At 37.0% G+C, this 26,444-nt stretch overlaps 1 protein-coding gene across 1 annotated transcript in view; it reads left to right on the top strand.

Annotated features, from left to right (window-relative positions):
• The window catches only part of DNAH14 (dynein axonemal heavy chain 14), a 338,933-nt gene that overhangs the window by 66,559 nt on the left and 245,930 nt on the right, over positions 1-26,444 (top strand). Inside the window, exons 17-20 of the mRNA XM_063082910.1 lie at positions 15,990-16,331; positions 16,816-17,185; positions 18,809-18,999; positions 21,898-22,143. Coding sequence (XP_062938980.1) covers positions 15,990-16,331; positions 16,816-17,185; positions 18,809-18,999; positions 21,898-22,143 — 1,149 coding nt within the window. The remainder of the gene's footprint in view (positions 1-15,989; positions 16,332-16,815; positions 17,186-18,808; positions 19,000-21,897; positions 22,144-26,444) is intronic.

Raw genomic sequence — 26,444 nt, 5'->3', positions numbered from 1 at the left:
TTTTGATTGTCACAGTTTTTTTCCTTTTTTCTTTTACCCATAGTCTATCCTAATGCTAACTAAAATAAATACTACCAGAAATTACAGTTGTGGGATTCCCAGTGGGGAATCACTGAGGTATCTATGAATGTTCCTCATGAGACAGTCAGCTCTGAATATCTGCCTAGCTCAGAGACAATGCCAGGTCAGACAGTACCAGGCAACAAAGACCTTTCCTGCCCCTTCTCTCTCCTTTTGTCTCCTACTCTATGCCCTAGAGGGGTCAAAAACTGTGGCTAGGGAGCTGGGGGAATAAAATAAATGAAAGGCAGAGAACTATAAAAGCAGGTAATCATATACCCACCCTCTCCATTGTAGATTTTAATTTCAAATAAAATTTGGAGTCTTGCCATTACATGGGACTGGATTTTTAAATTGTGGATTTTTTTTTTAACTAAAAGTGACTTTTATTATCTGTGTGCAATCAGAAAAGTCTTGCGAGTTGACATATATTCATATTTCATCCAAAGGGGAGTTCTGCACTTAAACCCCAGGAAGTGGGAGGAAAAATAGTTATTTTAATACTCTGAATATAGTTATGCTTTTTCTAATTAATAGCTTTACTGTCTTATATAATTCTCTATTTTTTTTTTTTGGTTTATAAGACATATATGAATTCTGAAAGACTTCTTTAAAACTTCTCACTATAATTATACTTTTAATCAATTTCTCCTTGCATTTGAAATAGCTTTTCCTATTATAGTTAGATTCTATATGGTATGGCTTATTACTATTATATGATAAAAAGGATGTCATTTAATCAAACATCATAGACATCTTTTAAGTGATTTTAACTTGCCTGAATAATATAAAATAACTATTTTGTGTGGCTATTTGCCAAGTTAATCTTTGTTCATGCTTTATTTTCAACTTCAAATATGCTTCCCATAAACAGCATAATTCTGAATTTTGTTTTATATTGCAACTAATAATTGTTGTATTTTAACAGGAGAAATCATGTCCATTAACTTTTTTTTTTTTTATTTTTTTTTTTATTTTTTTTTTTTATTTTTTTTTTTGCCTTTTTTGTGACCGGCGCTCAAACAGTGAGTGCACCGGCCATTCCTATATAGGATCTGAACCCGCGGCGGGAGCGTCGCTGTGCTCCCAGCGCCGCACTCTCCCGAGTGCGCCACAGGCTCAGCCCCCATTAAATTTTTTTTTTTAATTAATTAATTTATTTATTTATTTATTTATTTATTTATTTATTATTTGAGTAAAGCAGTTTTTTAATTTTTTTTAAATTTTATTTTGTCGATATACATTTTGGCTGATTATTGCTCCCCATCACCAAAACCTCCCTCCCTCCTCCCTACCCCCCTCCCCCCCAACAATGTCCTTTCTGTTTGCTTCTCATATCAACTTCAAGTAATTGTGATTGTTATATCTTCTTCCCCCCCCCCGGTTTTTGTGCGTGTGTGTGTGTGTGTGTGTGTGTGTGTGTGTGTGTGTGTGTGTGTTAATTTATATATTAATTTTTAGCTCACACCAATAAGTGAGAACATGTGGTATTTCTCTTTCTGTGCCTGACTTGTTTCACTTAATATAATTCTCTCAAGTTCCATCCATGTTGTTGCAAATGGCAGTATTTCATTCATTTTTATAGCTGAGTAGTATTCCATTGTGTAGATGTACCACATTTTCCATATCCACTCATCTGATGATGGACATTTGGGCTGGTTCCAACTCTTGGCAATTGTAAAGAGTGCTGCGATGAACATTGGGGAACAGGTATACCTTCGACTTGATGATTTCCATTCCTCTGGGTATATTCCCAACAGTGGGATAGCTGGGTTGTATGGTAAATTTATCTGCAATTGTTTGAGGAACCTCCATACCATTTTCCATAGAGGCTGCACCATTTTGTAGTCCCACCAACAATGTATGAGAGTTCCTTTTTCTCCGCAACCTCGCCAGCATTTATCGTTCAGAGTCTTTTGGATTTTGGCCATCCTAACTGGGGTGAGATGGTATCTCAGTGTGGTTTTGATTTGCATTTCCCGGATGCTGAGTGATGTTGAGCATTTTTTCATATGTCTGTTGGCCATTTGTATATCTTCCTTAGAGAAATGCCTACTTAGCTCTTTTGCCCATTTTTTAATTGGGTTGCTTGTTTTCTTCTTGTAAAGTTGTTTGAGTTCCTTATATATTCTGGATATTAATCCTTTGTCAGATGTATGTTTTGCACATATTTTCTCCCACTCTGTTGGTTGTCTTTTAACTCTGTTAATTGTTTCTTTTGCTGTACAGAAGCTTTTTAGTTTGATATAATCCCATTTGTTTATTTTTCCTTTGGTTGCCCGTGCTTTTGGGGTCGTATTCATGAAGTCTGTGTCCAGTCCTATTTCCTGAAGTGTTTCTCCTATGTTTTCTTTAAGAAGTTTTATTGTTTCAGGGTGTATATTTAAATCCTTAATCCATTTTGAGTTGATTTTAGTATACGGTGAGAGATATGGATCTAGTTTCATTCTCCTGCATATGGATATCCAGTTATCCCGGCACCATTTGCTGAACAGGCAGTCCCTTCCCCAGTGAATAGGCTTGGTGGCTTTGTCAAAGATCAGATGGCAGTAAGTGTGTGGGTTGATTTCTGGATTCTCTATTCTATTCCATTGGTCAGTGTGTCTGTTTTTATGCCAGTACCATACTGTTTTGTTTATTATCGCTTTGTAGTATAGCTTAAAGTCAGGTAGTGTTATGCCTCCAGCTTTTTTTTTTTTTTTTTAATTTTAGTAATTTATTTTTTTATTTTTTTATTTTTAATTTACTTTTTAAATTTTATTTTGTCGATATACATTGTAGCTGATTATTGCTCCCCATCACCAAAACCTCCCTCCCTTCTTCTTCCCCCCCTCCCCCCCAACAATGTCCTTTCTGTTTGCGTGTCGTATCAACTTCAAATAATTGTGGTTGTTATATCTTCTTCCCCCCCCGGTTTGTGTGTGTGTGTGTGTGTGTGTGTGTGTGTGTGAATTTATATATTAATTTTTAGCTCCCTCCAATAAGTGAGAACATGTGGTATTTCTCTTTCTGTGCCTGACTTGTTTCACTTAATATAATTCTCTCAAGGTCCATCCATGTTGTTGCAAATGGCAGTATTTCATTCGTTTTTATAGCTGAGTAGTATTCCATTGTGTAGATGTACCACATTTTCCGTATCCACTCATCTGATGATGGGCATTTGGGCTGGTTCCAACTCTTGGCTATTGTAAAGAGTGCTGCGATGAACATTGGGGAGCAGGTATACCTTCGACTTGATGATTTCCATTCCTCTGGGTATATTCCCAACAGTGGGATGGCTGGGTCATATGGTAGACCTATTTGCAATTGTTTAAGGAACCTCCATACCATTTTCCATAGAGGCTGCACCATTTTGCAGTCCCACCAACAATGTATGAGAGTTCCTTTTTCTCCGCAGCCTCGCCAGCATTTATCATTCAGAGTCTTTTGGATTTTGGCCATCCTAACTGGGGTGAGATGGTATCTCAGTGTGGTTTTGATTTGCATTTCCCGGATGCTGAGTGATGTTGAGCATTTTTTCATATGTCTGTTGGCCATTTGTATATCTTCCTTAGAGAAATGCCTACTTAGCTCTTTTGCCCATTTTTTAATTGGGTTGCTTGTTTTCTTCTTGTAAAGTTGTTTGAGTTCCTTATATATTCTGGATATTAATCCTTTGTCAGATGTATATTTTGCGCATATTTTCTCCCACTCTGTTGGTTGTCTTTTAACTCTATTAATTGTTTCTTTTGCTGTGCAGAAGCTTTTTAGTTTGATATAATCCCATTTGTTTATTTTTCCTTTGGTTGCCCGTGCTTTTGGGGTCGTATTCATGAAGTCTGTGTCCAGTCCTATTTCCTGAAGTGTTTCTCCTTTTCTTTAAGAAGTTTGTTTTTTTTGCTCAGCATTGCTTTGGCTATGCGTGGACTTTTATTGTTCCATATAAATGTCTGGATAGTTTTTTCCATTTCTGAGAAAAATGTCTTTGGAATTTTGATGGGGATTGCATTGAATATGTATATCACTTTGGGTAGTATGGACGTTTTCACTATGTTGATTCTTCCAATCCAAGAGCATGGGATATCTTTCCATCTTCTTGTATCCTCTCTAATTTCTCTCAGCAGTGGTTTGTAGTTCTCATGATAGAGATTTTTCACCTCCTTAGTTAACTCAATTCCTAAGTATTTTATTTTTTTGGTGGCTATTATAAATGGGCAGGCTTTCTTGATTTCTCGTTCTGCATGTTCACTATTGGAGAAAAGAAATGCTACTGATTTTTCTTTGTTGATTTTTTATCCTGCTACTGTGCTGAAATCATTTATCAATTCCAACAGTTTTTTTGTAGAGGTTTTAGGCTGTTCGATATATAGGATCATGTCATCTGCAAACAGGGACAGTTTGACTTCATCTTTTCCAATCTGGATGCCCTTTATTTCCTTCTCTTCTCTGATTGCTCTGGCTAGTACTTCGAACACTATGTTGAATAGGAGTGGTGAGAGTGGGCATCCTTGTCTAGTTCCTGTTCTTAAAGGAAAAGCTTGCAGCTTTTCCACATTCAAGATGATATTGGCAGTGGGTTTGGCATATATGGCTTTAATTATGTTGAGATATTTTCCCTGTATACCTAACTTATAGAGGGTGTTTGTCATGAATGAGTGCTGAACTTTATCAAATGCTTTTTCAGCATCTATAGATATGATCATATGGTCCTTGTGTTTGACTTTATTAATATGGTGTATCACATTTATTGATTTGCGTATGTTGAACTAACCTTGCATCCCTGGGATGAATCCCACTTGATCGTGGTGAATAATTTTACGTATGTGTTGCTGTATTCTGTTTGCTAGTATTTTAGTGAGGCTTTTTGCATCTATATTCATCAAGGATATCGGCCTGTAGTTTTCTTTTTTGGTTATATCTTTACCTGGTTTTGGTATCAGGATGTTGTTTGCTTCATAGAATGAGTTTGGGAGATTTGCGTCCATTTCAATCTTTTGGAATGGTTTGTAAAGAATTGGTGTCAATTCCTCTTTGAATGTTTGGTAAAATTCTGCTGTGAATCCATCTGGTCCTGGGCTTTTCTTTGTTGGGAGCCTTCTGATAACAGCTTCAATCTCCTTTATTGTTATTGGTCTGTTCAAATTTTCTACGTCTTCACGGTTCAGTTTTGGGAGCTTGTGTGTGTCCAGAAATTTATCCATTTCCTCCAGATTTTCAAATTTGTTGGCGTATAGTTGTTTATAGTAGTCTCGAATGATTCCTTGTATTTCAGATGAATCAGTTGTAATATCGCCTTTTTCATTTCTAATTTTTGTTATTTGAGTCTTCTCTCTTCTTTTTTTTGTTAGCCATGCTAATGGTTTGTCTATTTTATTTATCTTTTCAAAAAACCAACTTTTTGATTCGTTGATCTTTTGAATTGTTTTTTGGTTTTCAATTTCATTCAGTTCTGCTCTGATCTTAATGATTTCTTTCCGTCTGCTAACTTTAGGTTTGGATTGTTCTTGTTTTTCTAGTTCTTTAAGGTGAAGTGTTAGGTTGTTCACTTGCCATCTTTCCATTCTTCTGAAGTGAGCATTTAATGCAATAAATTTTCCCCTCAATACTGCTTTTGCAGTATCCCACAGGTTTTGGTATGATGTATCATTGTTTTCATTAGTTTCAATAAACTTTTTGATTTCCTGCTTGATTTCTTCTTGGACCCATATGTCATTAAGTAGAATGCTGTTTAATTTCCATGTGTTTGTATAGTTTCCAGAGTTTTGTTTGTTATTAATTTCTAGTTTTAATCCATTGTGGTCTGAGAAGATACATGGGATAATTCCAATTTTTTTGAATTTATTGAGACTTGATTTGTGACCTAATATGTGATCTATCCTGGAGAATGATCCATGTGCTGATGAGAAGAATGAATATTCTGAGGTTGTTGGGTGGAATGTTCTGTAGATATCTGCCAATTCCAATTGGTCTAGAGTCTTGTTTAGATCTTGTGTTTCTCTACTGATTCTTTGCCTAGATGATCTGTCTAATATTGACAGTGGAGTGTTCAGGTCCCCTGCTATTATGGTATTAGTGTCTATTTCCTTCTTTAGGTCTCATAGAGTTTGTTTTATAAATCTGGCTGCTCCAACATTGGGTGCGTACATATTTATGATTGTTATGTCTTCTTGATGGATCAGTCCTTTTATCATTAAGTAGTGTCCCTCATTGTCTCTTTTTATGGTTTTTAGTTTAAAGTCTATTTTGTCAGATATAAGAATAGCTACTCCAGCTCGTTTTTCTTTTCTGTTTGCATGGTAAATCTTTTTCCATCCTTTCACTCTTAGTCTGTGTGAATCTTTATGGGTGAGGTGGGTCTCTTGTAGGCAGCATATAGTTGGGTCCTGCTTTTTGATCCAGTCAGCCAGTCTGTGTCTTTTAATTGGGGAATTTAAGCCTTTAACATTAAGAGTTGTTATTGAAAGGTGTTGATTTATTCCTAGCATTTTATTGGTTGTTTGGTTGTCTTAGGTGTCTTTTGTTCCTTGCTTTCTGATTTACTGTTTGGTTTCTTTGTTTGTTGGTTCCTTAGGTTGTAGATAGTGTTTTTGTTAGCTTGTTTTCTCTTCATGAATGCCATTTTTATTGTACTAGCGGGTTTAGATTTTTCTTGGGTTTTTATGGCAGTGGTAGTTATTTTTCAGGAACCAAACCCAGTACTCCCTTGAGGATTTCTTGTAAGGGTGGTCGTGTGGTAGTGAACTCCCTCAGTTTTTGTTTGTCTGAGAAATATACTATTTGCCCCTCATTTCGGAAGGATAGCCTTGCAGGGTAGAGTGTTCTTGGCTGGCAATCTTTGTCTTTTAGTATTTTGAAAATATCATCCCATTCCTTTCTAGCTTTTAGTGTTTGTGATGAAAAGTCTGATGTTAGCCTGATTGGGGCTCCCTTATAGGTGACTTGACGCCTCTCTCACAGCTTTTAAGATTCTCTCTTTGTCTCTGAGTTTCGCCAATTTGACTATGACATGGCTTGGAGAAGGCCTTTTTGGGTTGAATACATTTGGAGATCGTTGAGCTTCCTGGATCTGAAGATCTGTGATTTTTCCTATACCTGGGAAGTTTTCTGCCACTATTTTGTTGAATATGTTTTCAATGGAATCTCCATTTTCCTCCCCTTCTGGAATACCCATGACTCGGATATTTGAGCGCTTGAGGTTGTCTGATATCTCTCTCAGATTTTCTTCCATGTCCTTGATTCTTTTTTCTTTCTTTTTGTCTGCTTGTGTTATTTCAAACAGCCCATCTTCAAGTTCAGAGGTTCTCTCTTCAACTTCGACAAGCCTGCTGGTTAAACTCTCCGTTGTGTTTTTTATTTCGCTGAATAACTTCTTGAGTTCAGCAAGTTCTGCTACATTTTTTTCAGGACATTGATTTCCTTGTACATTTCCTCTTTCAGATCCTGTATACTTTTCCTCGTTTCATCATGATGTCTAGCTGAGTTTTCTTGTATCTCATTCAGTTTCCTTAGAATTATCACTTGAAATTCCTTGTTAGTTATTTCAGTGGGTTCTTGTTCTATAGGATCTAGAGTTTGAAATTTATTAACTTTTGGTGGTGTACTTTCTTGATTTTTTGTATTTCTGGTATCTTTTTTTTGGTGTTTATTCATTGTGGCAGGGGGTTTCACAGTCCACCAGTTTGAGACTAATGACTAACTAGGATGTTGCTGTGGTTGCCAATTTGGTATGGCTCCCTCCGTGACTGCTCAGTTGGCCTCGAGTGCCTTGTGTGTGTGGTTGCTTCGGGTCTTGGGCTTCTCCGGGGAGCCATCTTTCTGGTCAGCTTGGACTCTGCTGGGCTGGTGGATCACGTACCACAGGGTGTGTGATCTGTGTTGAGCTTTCACTTCCTATGCAGGACTTCTCCCCGTTCCGTGTGCTCTGGCCCAGGCTGTTGGATCGTGCAGTGGTGACCCCACCGGGTGTGTGGTTTCTGTCGAGTCTCCGCCTCCCTGGCCGCACGTCTCCCCACTCTATGCGCACCGTGCTGGGCTGGGGCGTGTCTTCTGCGCCCCTCTTCTATCAGCTGGGCCTTCAAGACCCTGCTCGGCACCGCCTGGCCCAGGAAGTCTACCCAGTTTCTGGTAGGCACCGACGACCGGTCTCTCTGGGTGCCTTTGTAGCACTGTGTAGATCTTTCTTGGGTCTTGTTCACCTTTGTGTCCCCCCGGCATAGACCGACTCTAGCGCCCACCTGCAGCCTGCTCTCCGGCAGGTTCAAGTGGACCTGGGAAGTCTCCTACCATGCTATTCCCAACCAGACATTGGTTAGGCTTTTTTCTGAACTGGTGGCCGCAGAGATGGTATCTGCCTCCCAGTTCCAGGAAGTTTATTGGGGGCCGGAGTACAGGGTGTGGGGGAGTGACAGTCGGCCCGCCTGTACTTCCTTGCCCTCCCGACACTGGCCGGGGACGCCCCCCGCCACCAGCCCCGCCAGAGAACCGCGGAGGGAGTGGGAGGGGAGGCCGGCCTGCAGGCTCCAGAAAGGCCCGCGCCGGGCCGAGGAAGTGGGAAGGCTCAGTGAGGGCGGAGCCGGGCAGAGCTGCCCGCACCTGGGAAAATGGAGGCTGTCCCGGGGCGGTGAGTGGCCTGGTGATGCAGGCCGGAGCCGGGTGGGCGTAATCTCCCCGAACAGAGCTGGACCAGGGGTCACTCACAGGGTTGTGCCAGGTCGGGTGTTCACTCTCTGTCTCTGGTTTGTCACCTTCCCTGTTCTCGGCCGCTGCCGCCTCGGGCTGTTCAGTCGCGGCGCGGCTCGGGCGCTCCCAGGAATCTTCTTTAATGTCGGCCTGAAACCTCGAGTCCTGAACAGGGCAGCTGGCCGCCTCCAGCGCGGCCCCGGCCTCCGGGATCCTGGCTGCATCCACAGCAGCCCTGGCGCCATGTTCCCTCTTTCGACACTCGCTTTTGCAGCTAAGAAACAGTTCTTTTCCTCCTCCACACTTCAAAGCTGTTGCCTGTAAATGAGGCAGCCTCTCCTGCTGGGGGCAAAGTGGCGTTCAGCCCCCACGACCGGCCAGCAGCTGCGGTCCTCCCTTAAGAGATGGCAAGAGGAAGGTCCACAAGTTTCCCGGCTGCCTGAGGCCCAGTGGCCGCCTTTTCCACCTCAGCTACTCCGCGCCAGCCGCTGCAGCCACCGCCATCTTGAAAACCGGGTTTTTTTTTTCTGTAGAGTTATTTGAGTCCCTTATACGTTTTGGATATTAAGCTCTTATATGTATGGCTTGCAAACATATTCTTCCCATCCATAGGTTGTCTCTTTATTCTAATTGTTTCCCTTGCTGTCCAGATTAGTTTGACTCAATCCCATTTGACTCAGTTAGTTTGACTCAATCCCATTTGCTGTCCAGATTACTGTGATTCAGTCCGATTTGTCTGTTTTTGCTTTTGTTGCCTGGTCTTTCATGGTCATATACAAAAAAATCATTGCCCAGACCAATATGGAACTTTCCCCCATGTTTTCTTATAGCACTTTTGCAGTTTCAGGTCTAACATTTGAGTCTTTAATCTACTTTGTGAGGATTTTTGTATATGGTGTGAGATAAGGATCTACTTTCATTTTCCTGCATGTGGATATCCAGTTTTCCCAACACCATTTATTGAAGAGACTGTCATTTCCACATTGTGTGTTCCTGGCACCTTTGTCAAATATTAGTTGGCTGTAAATTTGTGGATTTATTTCTCAGATTTCTATTTTTTTTCCATTCCTATATGTGTCTGTTTATGCCAGTACCATGCTGTTTTGATTACTATGGCTTTGTAGTATATTTTGAATTCAAGTAGTGTGATCCCTCCAGCTATGTTCTTTTTGCTCAAGATTGCTTTGGCTTTTTGAGGGGTTTTTTTTTGTGGTTCCCTATGAATTTTTGACATGTTCCTTCTATTTCTGTGAAGAATGTCACTGGTGTTTTGATAGGAATTGCACTGATGGGGATTGCATTTAGTAGGGGTCACGGGGTAGTATGGACAATATAACAACATTTATTCTGGCAATTCATAAGTGATGGATATACTTCCATTTATTTGTGTCTTTTTCAGTTTCTTTCATCAATATTTTATAGCTTCCAGTGTAGCATCTTTTCACTTCCTTGGCTAAATTTATTCCTATGTATTTTTTGTAGCTACGTAAATGGGATTTTTATTTTTTCTTTTTTGGATAGTTTGCTGTTAGTGTAGAAAAAGGCTACTGATGTTTGTATGTTGGTTTTTATCTTAAAACTTTACTGAATTTGCTTATCAGTTCTAAATGCTTTTTGGTGGAGTCTTTAGGGTTTTCTGTATATTAGATCATGTTATCTGCAAATAGGAACAATTTAACTTCTTTTTTTTTTTGCAATTTGGATGCCTTTTTTTTTTTTTTTTTTTTTTCCTTTCTGTTATTTAACTTCTGGCTAGTCCTTTCAATACTGTGTTGAGTAAAAGTGGTGAGGGTGGGCATTCTTGTCTTGTTCCTGATTGTAGAAGAAAAGGTATTAACTTTTCGCTGTTGAATATGTTAGCTATAATTTTTTGATATATGCTCTTTATTGCGTTGAGGTACATTCCTTCTATGCCAAATTTGTTGAGGTTTTTTTTTTTATCATGAAAGGATGTTGAATTTTGTCAAATCTCTGCATCTATTGAAATAATATGGTTTTTATTCATTCTGTGAATGTGATGTATCACATTTATTGATTTGTGTGTGCTGAACCATCCTTGCATACCTGGTATGAATCCCACTTGATCATGGTGAAAGATCTTTTTAGTATACAGATGAATTCGTTTCCTAGTATTTTATTGAAGATTTTTTCATCTATGTTCATCAGGGATATTGGCCTGCAGTTTTCTTTCCTTTTTTTTTTTTTTTTTTTTTGTAGCATCTGTGTCTAGCTTTGGTATCAGGGTAATGCCAGCCTCATAAAATTAGTTTGGAAGTATTCCCTCCTCTTCAGTTTTTTGCAAGAGTTTGGGAAGGACTGGTATTAGTTTTCTAAATGTTTGATAGAATTCAGCAGTGAAGCCATCAGATCCTGTTCTTTACTTTGATGGGAGACTTTTTAAATAAAATGTGGAAAATCAAGTCTTTAATTGACCTAACACTGTCTTTTTTTAAGGAAGCATTTAACTGAAGTTCAAACATTTCTTTATTTCCACCTTAAATTCCACATGTTACTTCACTTGTGAGATAGGTCTGGTTGTGATGAGTTCTCTCTGCTTTTCTTTTGTCTGAAAAACTCTTTATCTTTTCTTCATTTCTGAAGGACAGTTTGCTGCATACTGTATTCTTACTTGCCAGTTTTTTTCCTTCAGCACTTGGAATAAGTCATTGCATTCTCTTGTGGCCTGTATGGTTTCTGCTGAAAAATCTGCTGCTAGCTGTGTTGGAACTCCCTTATATTTTATTTTGCAGCTTTTGGGATGCTCTCTTTGTCTTTGATTTTTGGTAGTTTGATTATAATAAGTCTTTGGGTAGTCTTGCTTGGATTGAATCTGATTGGAGACCTTTGACCTTCCTGCAACTGAATATTTACATCTTTCTCCAGATCGGAAAGTTTTCTGCTATTATTTCTTTAAATATGCTTTCTACCCCTTTATTTTTCTCTTCTCCTTTTGAAACTCCTTTTACTTAGATATTTGCTCTTTTGATGTTGTCCCATAAATCCCATAAAGTTTCTTCATTTTTTTCTTATTCTTTTTCTTTTTTCTCTTTTGACTGTATTTTCAAATATCCTTCTTCAAGTTCACGTGTTCTTTCTCCTGCTTGATAAATTCTGCTCTTGAAGCTCTCTGTTGCATTTTTCCGTTTGTTTATTTTTCAGCTCCAGAATTTCTGTTTTGTTTTTATAGTTGTCTTTCTTTTTGTTAAATTTCTTTTTCTGCTTTATTGCTTTTCATATTTTGCTGCGTCATTTCTCTGTATTTTCTTGAAGTTTGCTGAACATCCTTAAAACAATTATTTTGAATTATTTGTCAGCCAGTTCATACATGTCCATTTCTTTAGGGTTGATCACTGGTGCTTTATTTTGTCTCATTGGTTATGTCGTATTTCCTTAATTGTTCTTGATCTTTGTAGCCATGCATTGGTGTCTGTGCATTTCAAGTGGGTAATTATTCCAGACTTTACAGACTAGCTTTGTCTGGGAAAGCCCTTCAACAGTCAGTTCATCCAGGTACTCTGGGCAGGCCATCTGGCAGTACTTAGGCTGAATGGCCTGGTGCCTGGATCAGTAGGTGAGCAGGCCTAGAGTGTGGATCCACTGGATGAACCTGTTGATTATGATTGCTGGGGTGGGTCTGGAGCTTGTATCCCCGGGGACCTGCCTAAAGCCCATTATCACTGGGGCCACAACAGCACTGGGGTGGGCCCAAAACCTGGGGCAGCTGAGGCCAATCTGCTGCTAAGAGCTGTCTGAAACCCAGGGTCACTGAAGTCAGCTCAGTGCTAGTGAAGGCAAGAGATAAAGTCCACAATGCAGGCATGAAGCCTGGGTTGTGGGATCTGGACCGGCATGGGGCAGGTCTGATGGCTACATCTGTGGGTACCAGCCTGGAAATGGGATTGTAAGTACATGCCTTGTGCTGGTTTTTACTGTGGTGAGTCCAGTACTGGGGGCAAAAGCAAAGTTTTGTGCTTATTTGTCTCTCTTTCTCCAAGCAAACAGTATCTCTCTACCCACTGTGCAGCCTAGGGTTGGGGGAGGGGTGATGCAGGTAATGTAGAACTGCTCTTCTTACTCTCTTCAATGAATCTTTTCCTGACTCTATGCTATACCCAGGTATTTTGATCTCTCACCTTGTTTCCTTAGCACTTTTGAGCATATTTTTTACACAAGTATATTTGTTCAAATGGATGTTTCTGCAGGAGAATGATAGCAGGGTGTGGGTATGGGGAACAGCATCTCAAGGTGGCCCTGGGTAGCAAACCCATGGATGGCACGTCAGGATTGTTCCCCAGAACCATTCTGTCTCCCTAGGCCTCTGGGCCTGTGATGGGAGGGGCAGCCTTGAAGATCTCTGAAGTGCCTTTTGGGTTTTTCTTCCATTCTCTTGATGATTTGTCCTTTCTGTACTAATCTCGTTAGCAGATCGTTGCTGGGCTACAGCCTTGCTTTCCTCTCCTGAAGACACATTTTTACTCTCTACATGGCCAGGCTCAGAGCTTTCTAATTTTTTACCCTCTGTTTCCCTTTTAATTATAAATTCTGTCTTTATGTTATGTCTTTGCTGCCATAAATTAGTGTAGGCTGTTACAGGTAGCCACACAGCTGCCTGAATGCTTTGCTGCTTAGAAATTTCTTCTGGCAAATAGCCTGGTTCATCACTTTTATGTTCCCCATTCCATAAAACCCTTGGGCCTGAATACAAATTAGCCAAGTTCTTTGCCAGATCATAGCAAGGGTGACCTTTGCTCCAGTTTCCAATTAGCTCCTACTCAATTACATCTGAGACCTCCTCAGAATGTCTTTCTAGTCAATATTTTTATCATCATTCTGGTCACCACCATTTAACCAATCTCTATGACATTTCAAAATTTCCCCAGTTTTCCTGCTCTAAGCTGTCACCAGAATCTAGGCTTTCTCTAGCCTGCTCCTCCAAATTCTTCCAGCCTCTGCCCATCACCTGGTTCCAAGGCCACTTCCACACTTTCAGGTATTCATTATTAGCAAAAACCCTTTCTTGGTACCAGTTTTTAGTATTAGTCCATTTTCTGTTGCTTGTGACAGAATTCTTGAAACTGGGTAATTTATAAAGAAATAGAATCTGTTGCTTACAGTTTTGGAGACTAGAAAGTGCAATATCCAGGGGTGCATCTGATGAAGGCCTTCTTCTTGGTGGGAACTCTCTGCAGGGTCCATTGGTGAGGGATAGGTTTGGTAAAGGGCATAAAGAAAAATTATGATTTTGATAATATAATTATAATAAATAATATAAAAATTTAAAACCACTGGGATTAATCCATTCATGAGAGCATGGTCCTCATGATCCAATGACCTCTTAAAGGCCTCATCTTTCAGATACCATAATTGGATTTTTCATTCTTAACACTGTTACAGTGGGCATTGAGCTTTAGTGAATTTTGGGGGGACATTCAATTAACAGCACTATTAGTATATGCAAAGTTCTTAAACAGTTCCTAGCACAGTGATAATATAAACCAAATTTCTGCACTTAGAAGTATCATGGTTTTGGGTTCCAGAAGGTTATTTCTGAGCAATCTTTTTAGGAACCTGTTCTGAAAGTTCTGTTTATTCATGTCTTTCTGACTGCTGTATGCCCCAGGTATATTTATTTCCTTTGGTCTTTGGTAGATTCCCTTTGTTTGGTTAAGGAAAGTCCCTTCTATTCCTAGTTTGATAAGAGTTTTTAATCATAAATGAAATTTGCCAAGTGCTTACTAACTACATTTATTGAAATAATCTTGCAATTGTTTTCCTTTAAACTTTGAATGTGAGGAATTATACTAAATGACTTTCTAAAGCTAACCTCACATGCAAATTGATAGATTTAGCTTGTCAGCATGTGCATACACAAATATATATACTATTTTTAAGATTTTTACATTTACATTTATAAGTGAAATTGGTCTATGATGTTTTTTCCTTTTACCATCTTTATCTGGCTTTGGCATCAATATATACTAGTGTCATAAAAGAAGCTTGAGTATATTTCACCTTTTTCTACTCTTGTACAAGATTGGAATTATCTGTTTTCTTTATGATATGGGTGTGTATTTAAAAATATTTTTTGGCATTTAATTAAGAATTGTGGTTGAAGCTAAGGTAGTTGTGTTTACTCAGTCTGCTGTCTTGATCACTCTTGACATTTTCAATGTGCCTGACTCCATTATAAGCCCATTATTAAATTATTTTATTTGATCCTCAAAACTACAGATGAGAACACCAAGTTTATTGAAGTAAAGATACCTGCTTAGGTTCACAGAGTTAGTAAATACTGGGCCTGGGATTTAAACACAAGTCTCTGTGATTTTTAGGTCTGTTTATATAAACTCTATGATAAAAGAGATACAATAGTAAAATTTCTGATGAGTTAACAGTGTAATGGAATGATAAGCAACTTTCTATTTTATAAATTGTTTGTATTGCAAATTTTTATAAACATCTATTACTTTTATAATTAAAGTATTTGAAAATTAGATATATACAAGCAATTTAAGGCTGTAAAGAATGAAAATTGAATTGACTGATTCTAAAATTATATCAAATTATACATGAATATTTATTAAGGGCCTTGGAACATGAAGAAAACTATGCAAAAAAATCAGTATAGAAATGCAATTACTTCAAAAATGTTATGGAGTGATATACATATACTTATGAAAAGTGTGGATGCTATACCACATCTACAGCTCATACATGTGATGGATACAACGTATGGGGGGAAAGAATGGGATTTGGGATCAGATTTGGGTTTAAATTACAGTTCTGCAAGTCACTGAATTTCTGATCTCGAATTAAACAATTCTTAGACTCCGTTTCCTTCTGTGCAAACTAGATAAAATAATACCTAATTAGTAAACACTATCTGAATAAGATGAGGTCATATACTTAACCTAGCATGTAAGTGTAAAAAAGTTGTAGTCATTGTTATGCAGTGTTCATATTTCAGTCATACTCTTGCTATTTATATTACATTTATTTCTTGAAAAGAATTATTTGTCATGGTACTTATGTCTCATTAGCTCTTATTTTATATATGACACACACTGAAGTGTCATCTGTTAACAATGTAAGGATATGATCATGTTAATACCCCAGTATTTAAACGATAACTTAGAATTATGTCTAGATATTATCTTCATTTTTTCTGAAATTATACTTATGTAAGTCAGAGAAGTTAAAAAGTGTCATCAGTTTTCTAAAATGGTGGGAAAATTATTATATGATTATAATTGACATGTTAATGATTTCAGGTTGTAGAATCATCATTGCGACAGTTGGAATGTGATCCCACTGAAATAGAAGAATTTGTGGAACATTTTACTTTTTTGGGTGCGATTTCCTCAAACATATCTAAATTAGAAAAAGAGTACTTAACAATTTCTCAGCTGTATTCTGTTGTAAGGCATTACCAGATCCAGATTTCAGAAGAACAAATTGCCATATATAAAATCCTTCTTATCAAGTTTGGTCAACTGAAAACATCTGTGAAGTTAACTGAAACAAATAAAGATGCTGCTATAAGTAAATTCAGAGATAATTTGGAAGCATGTATCACTGGTCTACGGGTTGACGTTAGTAATTTAAAAACCAAAGTAAGTTTTGGGGGATGTTTTCATTAAAAACTTAGTGTATGTAAGCCTAGGCATTTGAGTATTTGCTTTCTGTGGACTCTTGGCTAAATAATTTAATCCAAGTATTCTCAACCCAGAATTCATAGGCAATTTTGGTGACTTGTGAACTTGGATGGGAAATAAAATAATATGTATTTTCACTTACCTCTAACTGGAATTTAGCATTTTCTTCAACAGTGAAGGAATGTAAGCAGTAAACAGCAGAGCTGGTAACCTTTATCATAGGCTTCAACAGATTGCCAAGGAGCCCACAGCATAAAAAGAGCTAAAAACTCCTGAAGTCTTTCTGGGCCTTTATCTGGGCCAAATGGTAATGACAGTTCCGACTTCATTCATTTATCATATCAAAGCTTAGATTAGACACTAAAATACTTCAGGTGGCAGTAAAACAGGTTTAAGTTCTGAACATTTTGGTCTCTTAGAATGTCTTACTATTATTTTTTAGATAAGAACTCCTGTTCTGTTGTGTGCTGGTACTCAAGTGTCAACAGCAATGGAAATGATTCGCACTCTCTCAGAGGAAGCTGCAAGCTTAGCTAACAAAGCTAAAACATATTCAAACTATCAGGATCGTTTTGATGATTCCCAATCTCATATGCATTCTCTTAATATGGAAGAAATTACGCAAATTGTGCTTTCAGAGATCTCTGACATTGAATGTGACTTAACTTTGAGGAAAATATTATGGGAAGCACAAGAGGAGTGGAGAACACTCTTTTGGGAATGGAGGAATTGTACTCTTCAAAGTATTGATGTAGATTTAATACAGAGAAATGTTTCAAAATGGATGCACAAAATTTTCGTACTAGAAAAAGGTAAAAATGTGTTTCTCAAATTTTCCCACCAACAATTACACACAAAATGGTCTCTGGGCAGCAAGGTCATCGTCCTTGCCTTGTTTCATTACCTGTTTCCAGGGACTGACCAGTATGGCTGGAGAGGTGTTACAGGAGTATGGGTAGGAATTGCTTGCTGAAACGAGAGAGATTAAAGCTTTTCCAAAAATAATTTTTTTAAGTAATTAATAATTTTTGTATCCTTTAAAAGTTGGATCCCTGGGTAGAACTCCAGACACATCACCTGCATTCTGGCTCTTAGGGTATTGGGCAGAGAAGTTTTGATAAGGGCCCACCTGCAGACTCTTTACCCAAATCCTAACTGTGTGTGCCTTGTACTGTCTTTTGGGTAGTAGGGAAAACAACTAAAGTCATTTTGAGAGGTTTCCCTTTATGCTAATCATCAAATTTGAAATCTTGCCAATGAAGATATTGTTCCTGTGAGAGCATTCTATAAGATCATATCCTTTCCCAAAGGAAAGTTTTGTTTCACCTGGCCAAGAAAATGTCTTTGCTTTTTTTAAAAACTCTTCCCTTATCATTCACCTATACCTCAAGCTAAAATTTCTCTTTCAGAAAAACACTATTTTGCTTATTCTCAAATTATATAAAAAATATAATATCACAAAAAGTTCAGAAAAGAGAAAAACTGGGGCAAATCATAGTCTCAGTGCTTTAACATCACAATCATTTTGTGTATTCCCTCTCAATATTTTGTCATATACATCAAGAGAGTAGTATATAAAGTAACAAGTAGGCAACACCTTCTTTTATCCATAGTTTCTGAGATAAAATCTTGCTGTTTACCAAAGTCTAGACTTGGGAAAAGCCATAATTATTCTCTCAACCTTCTATTTAACTAGGTCTTGAAAACATTTTATTATTCAATATGGCTTTATAAAAGAAGCCCCATCTGTACAAATTTGTTTTTCAAGAGTGTGGATATAGTTTCAGTTCTCCTGAGTCTCCAACTTTGGCTGTTTCTTGAACCCCTCCTCTTTTCTAAGTTGAGTAGAAGAGTTATAAGGGTTGACCCTTCAACTGTGTAGTTTTTGAGTCTCATACCTCAGTGGTTTGTCAATGCCAGAGGACAGACCAATGCTGGTCTATGGCAAAGTTGTCACCTAAATTTCCTACATTTTGGTGTTAAAGTGTTTATTAAATTATAGCAATCATAGATTTTTTTCCATTGATGTTCTCTCTCGCTAGCAAAATTTAAAAGCCCAAAACCTATGATGGTCTTCTGAATATGTGTGTGTGTACCTGTCTGCCTGTGTATCTTGTCAGTGAAAATCTGGGAAACCCCATGGTAGCTAGCCATCCCTGGTATCAAATTTTCCAAGACAACTTAGCTGTGATAGGTTTTGGATTTCAGTCACCAGTCCTTATAACTATATATGTTTACCTTAATCTATAGTTGATTCTTATGGAAGGGTGATGTTAAAGCTCATTATTTTATATTGTTTTAATGCAAAGTAATAACTGATAAGCCAGTATTACATTAGCAAATTTTAAAGAAAAAATCTTATTTTCTCAGTTTGTTTTCTGGTTTAAAAATGTGATGAATATACTGTAAGCCTACTGACCCATTGTTACTTATAGGTTTACCTAAAAACGATATGGTAGCACATCTTAAGCAATCAGTGACAGATTTTAAACAAGAGCTGCCTATCATCATAGCTCTAGGAAATCCCTGTCTCAAGCCAAGGCATTGGGAGGCTCTCCAGAGGATTATCGGAAAGTCAATTTCCCTTGACAAAAACTGTACAATAGAGAATCTTCTAGCCCTCAAGGTAAATAAAAAAAGTTTGAAAAAAATAGATTGAAATAAAAAAGGTACCAATTTTATGTAGGCAAGTAAATCCGCAAGGAATATGAATTAGAAAAAGAAGTTTATGGATAGGGAAAGTAAGAGTATATTAGTAGATAATACGTGAGAGGAAATTATGTTTAATTGGAGCTACTGAGTAAGCTATTTATTATTCCATTATTATTAAGGTGATTAGAAAACTAATACTTGTTTTCATGTATGATAAATGAATTTAGTGTTTCATTATTTAATACGTTTTATAGGAAAAATCAAAACGGCTGTCTTCCATTTTATATAAAATGAAAATATATTAAGAACATGTTAGAATAGCCCTACCAATAACTCAATATTACATTTAAAATGAATAATTAGTAACTGTTTCATTTGCCATCGAAGTTTTCTTATGAAAATATACTTTTTCCAGTTTTTTCATGGTTAAAAATGTTTCTATTTTTGTGCCTAGCTTACAATAAGTTTCATTTATGTTTAATGTTTCAGGGATGACAGTATGTAATGTAATCAGAACCATCACTTTACACCTGTAATTCTATACTAAATGCCCTGCTGTAAGGAGGAACATAAGGAAAAATTTTTAATGAATTTAAGAGGAAGAATTTTAAAAGACAAATTTAATTGATTTAAAAAATTATTTTATATCTCCAGCCCTAATCTCAGCCTCCCTCCTGAACTCCAGACTCACATATGCAATTTCCTAGTCAACATCTCCACTGTATGTCTAAGAGATACCTCAAAATTAACATTTCAAAGAATTCACTCTTCATTCTCTATCTCCCAAATTCTATTGCTCTGTCTTCTCCGTCTCAACTAATGGCAGCTCCATTCTTTGAATTTGGTTACACAAAAAGTCATGAAATAAGCTTTGAATCTTCTCTTGCTCTCACACTCCTCATCCTATCTAGATCTCTCGTCTTTTCCTGGATTATCACCAGAGCCTCCTAACTGATCTATGTGCCAAAGAGGAATTTAGCAAGATACCTAGATAATTTTAAAACATAAAGACCTATATCAGCAGCTGAGTTCATTCAAACCAGCATGCTGAAAATCTAGCAAAATTTCAATATTTACATTTTCAAAGTCTTGGGTTATTGGAACCAGTCCTGGCAAGATAGGTAGAGGGTGAGAATTTGGCAGATTAAGTGTAGCAGCAAGCAATAAAAGTTAGAGTAGATAGGCATAGAGGGAAACAGCTGGTAGCCTACATGGGGATGGTGGCTATAATACCTCAAAGGGTTCCAGTGAATTATCCTAACAATTCTCACATGAGTGGATGGTTGAAAATGGAAGTCCCTTGAAGTTTTTGAAGGGTCCAAATTAAGATAGTTCAACATCTGAACAAAAGTGAACAAGGTTTTCAGCCTCTGAAATACTGTAGCCAAGAGTTAGAGGAACCCATTCTCTTTCTTGAAGTTCATTATAATAACAGAGGGGATAAGGAGGCAATCAGCTGGTAATCTTGAGTGAACTTTAAGGGTTACTGGGTGACTTTGATCATCCTGTAGAAATTTAATAATTTATCCGGTATAATGCAGGTGCCTAGATGGACAGGATTTGGCCCAGAAACTCAGCTTTCATTTACTAAAACTTGTAATTCTTGGGGTTGACCCAGAGGTGGTGGTCATGCAGCAAGACTTTCCAGGAAAGAAATTCATTTGTGATCCTATCAAGTAAATAAATTATGATGTCATACAGTCATATGGCAACTATTCTGTCCAGGATGTACAGGTTCTAAAAAGCCTACTACATTAAAAGTACCTCATAAAGTAAGTTAAGAGAAAGAAGTCAATGGTATGCATAAAATGAACACTATCACTTTATGGTTGATCATCTGCACTTTATAAAGCCATGTGCTTCATAATAGAGGTAGATAATTAATTACAGGCATTAAGATTCATCCAAAAGCACCCAGATATTACCAAGTCAACTGGAAGATCCAACTATTTGTCAGGTCCCAAACTTTGACCATAAGGACTTGACATGGCTAGATTCACTTGGCTGAAATTTTGCCTTATACATCAGTGTCTGGACTTAGTTTTTAGCAATCTCAGAATATTAGTATTAGGCACATAGTTCTTTCTTCAGCATAGAACTTCGGTGGTCCTATGGTTCCTTACCTGCCCTTGTATGAATAATCTGTCATGTAGGCCTCTTTCTCAAAGCTGTTAATTAAGGCCATTAGCAATCAAATAATTTCACCATCTTTATACCCATCTTTGACAGGCCCATAACAGAGATGGTGAAAACTAGTCATAGCTATCTATTCATAGTCCCCACTGAGCTGCATTACCACAACATAGGGATTAGGTATCATTTTTTAACACCATGGAGATGACATATGGGAATAATGGTAGATCCTTATTCCTAACCAGAGATAAAAACAATAAGCCTGCCTAGTTAATTCTAAGATGTAGAGATGAGGATCTTCAAGGAGATGAGGATCTCTTCAAAGAGAGGGGAGCCATGGAAATTTGCCTAATAGAATTGCATTATCTTAGATGAATGTATCTCAAGAATTATTATAGAGCGCAAATGTGTGTCACAAAATAAGCAGTTGGCAAATGCAGAGGGAAAAAAGCTGGAGGAAATACCATCTGCACATATACAGAAGGTGTATATTCTTTAAACTGACCAAAAGTAGAGGAAAATTAGAAATTTCTACTGCACTTGAAGAACATGAAATAAGATGATTAAAAACTGAAAGGGGCTATGCCATGAAGTCTCTGGTTAGGATACAAACTTAACTGGAATCAGACTTTTAATACTTATGATGTACCTTTTGAAACATGCATTTCAATCTTCCATTTTAAATGTACCAGGAATTATTTGCTTCACTGGATATTAAAGAATAATTTGTTCATTTTAGATGTTTCAGCATGAAAATGAAATAAATGATATATCAGCCTCAGCAACTAATGAAGCTGCTCTTGAAAAAATGCTACTCAAGATTATTGATCTTTGGAATGTTACTCCTTTACATTTAGCTCTTCATCACACAGAGGTTTGCTCTATCCTTATAATTTCATCTGTAGATGACATATTAGCTCAATTAGAAGAGTCTCAAGTCATACTTGCAACAATTAAAGGATCTGCCTATCTTGGGTCCATTAAGGTAAATATTATGACAAAGAGAAAATATTTTAATTTTCTGTAGCTTTATTTATGACTCTTTTTTTTTGCATTTCTTTTGAATTGTATAAGTCATTTATAACATAGAAATAAGATTGAATATTTGGTAGTTTGAATACTAAAAAATAACTTTTTATGGAAACATTAATTGTTCATGAGGAAATGTCAAAAAGTTTTGGGTGGAGAAGATAAATTTAAATCGTATAAAAATATGACCTCATAAATCATGACTTCTACCAGCAGTGTTCAGTGTTCCCTGATAGTCTTTCACTGGGCATCCCCAAATCCAATAAATACCTAAGAATTATTTTAAAACCTCAAGAAACTCAACAAGATATGTTATAGTACAAAGATATTCAATAGCAAAATTAACATAATTGATCATATACACACATATATGTACATGCCTGTATGGATAGATTATCTAGAGAGTTAAAGAGAAGTATGTACCCTACAAATGGGATTCACATTGTTCGTGAGCACACAAACACTTAGGGAAAATGTCAATTAATTTGTCCTTAGAGGAAAAACTCAATAAATTGCAAAAGCAGGATAAAACAGACTTTTTTCAACAACATGCAGCAAAATAAAACATTAATAGAGAAAAATAGTTTAAAAAAAAAAAGGCAAACAATGCAAAACACCCAAAACTGGAAATTTAAAAGGAAATGTAATGCAGTTTTTCAAAAATTAGAAATAAGCTGTCTGTGGCCATACCACCCTGAATGCACCCGATCTCGTCTGATTTTGGAAGCTAAGCAGGATCGGGCCTGGTTAGTACTTGGATGGGAGAAATAAGCAACAAGGAGAGAATTACATATCAAACCTCATTGCAATTGGCTAGAGCACTGTAAAAATGAATATTTAGAGCATTAAATGCCTTTATTATAAAGTAAAAATGAATTTAACAAATGACAAATTAGGCCTATTCAAGAAGCTGAAAACAGCGCGCATGCATGCACACATGCACACGCACACACACACACACACACACACACACACACACACACACACACACACAAACACACACACACACACTTTCAAGCAAGATGCAATACAGGGACCAGATTTACCATCTGGCCTGACATACCCAAAGCAGAACAGAAAAAAAATATGAAAAAGTGATTTCAGTACACTGGACATCAGGCAATGAAGGACAAGGATACTTGGGAGACGAGAAACAAAACAGGTGGGCACTATGATTGCATTAACTTACTGCCTTAAGTTTCCAGACTTTGGTTGGAAGAGAGAGGGAGGAGTCTAGGCAGATCCTGGCAGACTTCCATATATGAGAAGATGCTGTTGAATCTTAAGAGTCAAAAGAGGCTAGGGTTTGTAGGATAACTTACCAAGGAGAACAGAGTTGCACAGAGAGAACTTCAGAGATACTTGAGGGTTCCTACTCAAGTATTCAGCAGATCCAATCAACAGCACGCAAATGTGAGGAAACTACTGGAAGCCAGAGAAACAACCAGTTGAGAGGATTAGAGAGAACATTGCACGGTGCTCACACAACACTGGGAATAGTGCCTGTATCCACCAGCTACAACAGAAAACCTCATAATTCATGAGCATTACATAGAGTATCAAAAGAGTCTTGCCACAGTAATGTGGAATAATTAGCCCTAGACTAAATGCTGCTCTTGTCCTCCCCAACAAATCAAAAGAAAGACCCAAAATGATGAAACTGTTTCTAAGTTATTTAACTGCACCCAGAACAAAGCTCAAGACTATTTATAGGAATACAAAAATATCCAGGACGCAATAAGGTAAAATTCACAATGTGTAGAACCAAATCAAATGTTACCAGACATGCAAAGAAGAAAGAAAATAGAACCCATTGTGAAAAGAAAAATTAACCAATGGAAACTGATCCAGTACTAACACAGATGTTGGAATTAGAGGCAGGGACGTTAAAACGGTTATAAATATATTCCACATGTTAAAAATTTAAGTAGATTAAAAATATGGAAGTTATTTTTAAAAGGTCAGAATCAAACTTCTAGAGGGAAAAACTACAATGTCCAAGATGAAAAATGCATTGGATGGAATCAACAGCAGATTAGACTTTGCGGAAGAAAAGATTGGTGAATTTAAAAGCATAGCAGTAGAAACTATACAAAGTAAGATACAGGAGAAAAAAGTAGTTTTTAAAAAATGAAAAGAGCATCAGTGAGCTGTGGGAAAATTTCGGGTGATCTAACAGGTAATTGGAATCCCCCAAGAAGAGGAGTAAGAGGAAACAAACAAAAATAAAACCTGAAAAACTAATAACCAGAATTTTTCAAATGTATCAAAAACTATAAAGCCATTGCTCTAAGAAGCTCAAAACGCTCCAAGCACAAGAAACATCATAATTATTTGCTTAAGCCAATGGAAAAATAGGAGACAAATTACCAATATTAGGAAGCGAAAGGGTGACATCACTACAGATTGTACAGATGTGAAAGGATAACAAGGGAATACAAACAAATTTAAGTTGATAAATTTAAGAACTTAGATGAAATGGACAATTACCTTGAAAAATACAAATTACTAAACTTATTCAAGAATAAATAGATAACTGAAATAGCTCTACATATAAGAAATATTGAAATAGGAGTTAAAAACCTTCCCACAAGGAGTAGTATAAGCCAAGATGGCTTGTACAAAACATTTAAGGAGGATATAATACCATACCAGTTCTATACCAATTCTTCCAGGAAACTAAAAGAAAGAATCCTTCCTAACTTATTCTATGAGGCCAGCCAAAACCAGACAAAGACATTATAAGAAAACTACAAACCAACAGCCCTCTTGAATATGGGTGCAACAGTTCTAAACAAAATTTTCAAAATCAAATCCACTGACACATAAAAAGGATGGTGTATTAAGACCAAGAAGGATTAATTTGAGAAATGCCAGGTTGGTTTGCATTCAAAAATCAATTAATATAATTCACCATATTAAACTTAAAAAGAAAACCATATAATCTCAGTGTATGCTGAAAAAACATGTTAAAAAATCCAACATCCATTCTAATTTTAAAAAAGAAAGAAAAAAAACTTAAATTAGGACTAGAAGAGAGCATTGCTATGATAAAGGACATCTATGAAAAACATAAGTATACCATCATACTTAACTCTCAAAATTAAATAATAATGAAACAAAACAACCCAATAAAGAAATGGGAAAAAGATTTGAATAGACACTTCACCAAATAATAATGGGGGGAAAACCCACATTAAAAAGATGCTTAACTTCATTATTCATTAGAGGAATGCTAAAAGCACAATGACATACCAGTATGCACCCTAAGAAATGACTAAAATTACAAAGACTGATGATCTCAAGTGTTAGTGTGGGCGTAGAGGAGCTAGAAATCTCATATACTGCTGTGTAGAATATAAAATGTTATGACCCTATATTAGTCTGTTTATATTGCTTGTAACAGAATACGTGAAACTGGGTAATTTAAAAAGAAATGAAATTTATTTCTTATAGTTTTGGAGGCTGGGAAGTTACAGTACAGGGGACACATTTGGTGAGGGTCTTCTGGGTGGGAACTCTATAGGTCTCATGGCAACCAGGGTATCACATGGTGAGAATGGGCTGAGCAAGAAAAGGCTAACTTTCTCACTTACCCTCCTTATAAAGCCGTCAGAGCCACTCCCATTATTCCATGAATAGATTGATCCATTCATGATGGCACAGTCCTCACAATCTAATCACCTCTCAAAGGCCCCACGTTTCAAATACCATAATGAGATTCCGCACCCTCTTAGCACTGTTAGAATGGGGGTCAAGCTTCATTAAGTTTTTGGTGGACGTTCAATCTACAGAAAACCCCTTAAAAAGTGTCTTAAAAAGTTAAAAATACATCTATCATATGATCCAGCTATTCCACTTTTAAGTATTTACCCAAGAGAAAGGAAAGCTAATGTCCATACGAAGACTTGTACATAAGTGTCCATAACAGTTTTATTTGTAGTAGTGATAAATGAACCTAGGTGTACAACAGATGAATGATAAACATTTTATCATACATGTATATGTGTACAGCGGAGTACTCAGAAATAAAAAGAAAGTGAACTATTGATATGTGCAACCACATGGATGAATCTGAAAATAATTATGTTGAATGAAAGAACTCAAACCAAAAAGAATACATATTGTATGATTCCATTTATATAAAATTTTACAAAATGCAAACTAACCTATAGTTTCAGAAATTAGATCAGTGGTTATCTGGGATGGGAGTAGGTAGGGGTAGGAGGAATGGATTACAACAAGGCACAAGGAACC

The sequence above is a fragment of the Cynocephalus volans genome, chromosome 18 (genome assembly GCF_027409185.1).
Source record: "Cynocephalus volans isolate mCynVol1 chromosome 18, mCynVol1.pri, whole genome shotgun sequence".
Lineage (NCBI taxonomy): Eukaryota > Metazoa > Chordata > Mammalia > Dermoptera > Cynocephalidae > Cynocephalus > Cynocephalus volans.
The sequence above is the reverse complement of the archived record's forward strand: the minus strand, read 5'-3'. Positions and strand labels throughout refer to the sequence as shown.